General features: G+C 35.2%; 2 protein-coding genes across 2 annotated transcripts in view; one reads left to right on the top strand and one right to left on the bottom strand.

Annotated features, from left to right (window-relative positions):
- The first annotated feature begins 285 nt into the window (after window positions 1-285).
- Window positions 286-3,617, top strand: ZC3H3 (zinc finger CCCH domain-containing protein 3). Its single transcript, XM_018033244.2, has 7 exons — window positions 286-506; window positions 711-1,575; window positions 1,641-1,729; window positions 1,801-1,984; window positions 2,058-2,216; window positions 2,286-2,481; window positions 2,647-3,617. The coding sequence occupies exons 1-7, from the start codon at window positions 467-469 to the stop codon at window positions 3,097-3,099; spliced, it is 1,986 nt and encodes a 661-aa protein (XP_017888733.1). The 5' UTR covers window positions 286-466; the 3' UTR covers window positions 3,100-3,617.
- Window positions 3,549-4,221, bottom strand: part of LOC108630204 (LETM1 domain-containing protein 1) — a 3,112-nt gene continuing 2,439 nt past the window's right edge. The window contains exons 2-4 of the mRNA XM_018033456.2: window positions 4,140-4,221; window positions 3,897-4,046; window positions 3,549-3,808 (exon numbers count right to left, since the gene is read on the bottom strand). Of these exons, the coding sequence (XP_017888945.1) occupies window positions 3,629-3,808; window positions 3,897-4,046; window positions 4,140-4,221 (412 nt within the window). The 3' untranslated portion in view covers window positions 3,549-3,628. The remainder of the gene's footprint in view (window positions 3,809-3,896; window positions 4,047-4,139) is intronic.

Below are 4,221 nucleotides of genomic sequence, written 5' to 3' on the forward strand. Positions count from 1 at the left end.
TAGATACATAAGTGATTCGAACCGTCGAGCAATAGCTCATTCTCCTTACGCTTGTGACGATGGAATCACTGGTAATTTTCTCTCTGTCGATAATTCAAACAGCCGCCTGAAGTTGGTTCGATGTAGTCGATAGTATCAGAGATTTGACTAAAAGTATCGTTGGCTACTATCGACCAAATCGATAGTACTGTGAGCTGGAGATTCGTGGCATGCAAAATTGACCTCGCTTAGTTCATTTCATCCACGCCGACAGCAGTAGCATCCAGAACATGCAGAATCAGAATGTTAAAAAGCGACGTCTCTTCGAAACATTTAGTTTATGATTATTTCCTTGAAGCGATGAATGTCAGATTTAACATATGATACAGTGATTTGTGAAATAAATTTCCTTTACTGCGGACATATTATTCTCTACCGTGCTTTTGTCGTTTATTAAACGAAAAGTAAGATCTCCAAGCTGTTAAACATGGATGAAAGCTTGATCAAAGAAATACACTATTTGACACGTAAGTTCACGTCTTCGTTTTACCTCTTACAATTTTTACATGTCTAACATGTACAAACGTTAAAAATGAACTTAATATCCACTTAATTATGATTTTTCGAACTTACGATTTATATCGAATGAAGAGATTCAAAGAAGAATTACAGCCTATAACACGATGGTAATAACGTGTAACTTCTTATACCATTAATTTTATTCGTTACAGGTTTAATTGAAAGTCATAAGAAAAAATCATTGAATAAATTGTGTTGCGTGACAAAGCCTGTTATGAATGAAAATCTAAATTTTGCGAGATCGGAAAAATGTGCGAGTATAATGCAGAAAACTCAGTCGTTGATTAAACCCTTTAATGATTACTCGTGCAGTGAATTGGCAAGCACCAACGTTTATATTAATCCGAATTTCAAACCTCAGAATTCCGCGATATATATCAATCCGAAATTACATGTGAAATCTTTGGTGCACGTCAACCCAAAAATGATGAGGAATATCGTTAAGTCCACCGACAATGTCCAAAGTAATTCTGTAAACATAGTGAATACAAGTACAAAACAAAATCCAACGCCGAATCAAATGATCGTTCAAAAGTCTGTGTACGTTAATCCGAAATTGATAAAAAAATTGTCTCACTCTGTTCAATCGAAACCAACGGAGCACAAAGAAGTGGTTGTACCAAATGTAACTCAACCCGTTTGTTCGAGATTGAAACTTGTAAAAAGTACAGTCTCCCCGAAAGCCAGTCCCAATCAAAAGAAAACGAACAATTCCAACATTCTAATTCTATCGAGAAGGAAACTCGTACGCGTTAGACGAAGCACTCGGAAATCGTTGAACAATTCCCAGGTAGAACTTCGTAAAGTGAGAAGATCTACTAATTTGGTACTTGGGAATAGTAGATCAATACCTCAGAAAATTGTGAAAACGAAAGTAATAAACACTTCACAACAGTCGCTTAGTAAAGAAGTCACCGTTGTAAAATCGCCAATCGTGAAATCTAAGATAAACAAGTATAGAATAGATCGAACTAGTCGGAAGATCGGAAGTATCAGAGAGCCAGCAAAAAAAACTGTGTACGTATTCAAAGTAGAATAATGATTATTAACACGAATTCATACAATTTGTAAATCTATTACAGGAATAATAAAGTAGAGTTAATTACGATAGGAGGCATTGTCTACAAATCTTCGAAAAATCAGCTAGTTCGTAGAAGTTATAGCGCCAAGAGTAAGTCTCAATTGACTGTGTTGTGTGAATTTTTATTTCTTTATTGATGATACTTTGTAACGTCCATTCAGAGAAACGATTGTCGAACGTAAAGGCAGATAAGTTTATTGTAGCTACCAATGGAAAGAAATTATGTAGAGTGAAATCTGCAAAGGAAACGTCAGGAAACACGAGCGTGAGAACATCGAGTGTGGCAAGTGGAAACAGATACTCAGCCAATGTATTACAAAAGATAAATTACAAAAATAACATCAGGTCTGTAGTTTCTGTTTGTATGCACACGCATACACACGATCATATAGTGATCTATATTTTATTTTGTTCGCAGCAATAAAGTCAAACAGAAAAGTATCCAAATATTGCGTAATAAAATGCAGAAAAATAATCACCCGTGTTTGATATTCCAAAAATTCGGATACTGTTCAAATCACGCGAAAGGAGTTTGCGTGAAACGTCATGACAGAAAGCAGGTTTCCCTCTGTAAAAAGTAAGATTGGCTCATGTGCTTCAGAACAGAGATGAAAGATCGTGTTGCATGGAAAAACTATTCTTCCAGATTCCTTCAAGGGACTTGTTTATCGGACAACTGTCCGTTGTCCCACGATGTAGGTCCAGAAAAAATGCCGACTTGCAAGTATTTCTTGGAAGGTTGTTGCACGCGAGACGCTTGCCCTTATCGCCACATCAAGGTCTCTTCCAGTACTCCGATTTGCATAGATTTCTTACAGGGATATTGTGCTAAAGGTAGTGAGGTAAGTGTACTTTACTCATCTAGCTTGTTGACCTCGAAATTAAATTATAATATTTGACCGACGAGAAACTATCAATTGGCGAAGACACTTTTTAAGAAACTTAAGAGTGACTTGGTGCATCGAAAGACGATATTTCAAAAGACATGGAAGTTACTTCTTTTACAGTGTAAGCAACGTCATGAGAATCTGTGCCCCGAGTTCGATAAGACAAACAAGTGCAGTAAAGGTAAGCATTGTCCATATCCACACAAGACACAATTGACTCCCAACAAACAGAGCCACTTGAAAAGAAAGTACAACACATCTAGCAATCGTGCCGTGTCGTCTGTTCCCAAAGATACTTTTACTTCCAATACCGAAAGTAAACTTAGATATTACGAACAAGCAGACACCTTGAATAAATCGCTTGATAAGAAACGAGAGAATATCATGAAAAAAATGAAGCTTATGAGGAAAGTAGAATCTCTAGGTAATTCTAATACGCCAATTGAAATATCGGATAGTAGTACAAATTCGGATATAAGCGGAGACAGTGATGAATCGGAAACTGTGTCCAGTCGACAAGTATTAAAACGACCTCCAATTGGTGTTCTACCTGCTTATATACCTATCGATTAACATCTTTTCAAATGATCCTTGACATATTTCGACTTGTTACTTTTGATTCAATTCGACAAAACAATTCACGTTCTGATCGATGATGAAGTCGCAAAGTAATTAAGTAAGTTTGTAACAAATTAAACAATTACGTTTTATGACAGTGTAACTCGAAGCTGAACTACGTGTATCTGAAAGTATTTTATCTACACACAAATTACAATAATTTTATTCGGAACAACAACGGATTTGAAATGATATGAACGAAATTATTTTGTACGTAAGAGATATTCTAAACAAGATATTTACATAATACTGATAAAAATGTTTTATAAACCCCTTATTCGTTACACAGATGTGTACATATGTATAATACATGAATATACAATTTATTTACATATATTTTATGAAACGAACGTTGAAATTAACATGATTATAAGAAACAACTTGTACACACTTGAAACACGATACACGATACTTAAACTTTGTATTGTTACCATTCTTACACATCTTTTTACAATAAAGAGAAAATATATTAAGTGGTACTGTTTTAACCGTACACGAGGGTCCAGTTAGTGGGATGATTGTATGCCAATAATACGGGGCTGTGTAATAATAACGATATCGTGTTTTCGTTCACTGTGTTCGATATTACAAACCACTGCTCAAGCCAGTTTTTCATACTTTCTAACGACATATTTGCAGGATTTACACCCCTGAACGAAAGTGCCTAAAACATTTAGATGTAATATACTGTATAGTGTGTACACGAATAAACGTTTAAATAAATAATGAACATGAGAAAATTTGATGCGCACCCAACGCATTGCTTCGTTAGACATTTCATTGATTCCACCTTCCCTTTGTATAGCTTGGTCCATCTGTTTTATTAGCATGCCTCTTTCTATTAGTTTTTTCTTTTTAAAAGGCCTCCACGAAGACATGTCGTGTATGCCAAGTAATTCGTTCTAAAATGAGTTTCATTCAACGAATTAATAAAGAATTGATAAATAGATCAAACTGGTGTGTAAGATTTAGTCAAATGATATTTATTAACATACTATATGTTTTCTTTTAAGACTGTTTAACGAGAACGGTTGATTAGCAAACAATTCAGAGCAGGCAATAACGTCGTTCACGTTA

Source organism: Ceratina calcarata, unplaced genomic scaffold (assembly GCF_001652005.2).
Source record: "Ceratina calcarata isolate Rehan_Ccalc_2016 unplaced genomic scaffold, ASM165200v1 scaffold1, whole genome shotgun sequence".
Taxonomy (NCBI): Eukaryota; Metazoa; Arthropoda; class Insecta; order Hymenoptera; family Apidae; genus Ceratina; species Ceratina calcarata.

Bases quoted from the DNA above. Each gene is read 5' to 3' on its own strand.
- ZC3H3 (XM_018033244.2), top strand. From the start codon at position 467: ATGGATGAAAGCTTGATCAAAGAAATACACTATTTGACAC. The intron at 1,985-2,057 runs GTCTGTAGTTTC...TTTTGTTCGCAG, and splicing joins AATTACAAAAATAACATCAG to CAATAAAGTCAAACAGAAAA. The intron at 2,482-2,646 runs GTAAGTGTACTT...CTTCTTTTACAG, and splicing joins ATTGTGCTAAAGGTAGTGAG to TGTAAGCAACGTCATGAGAA.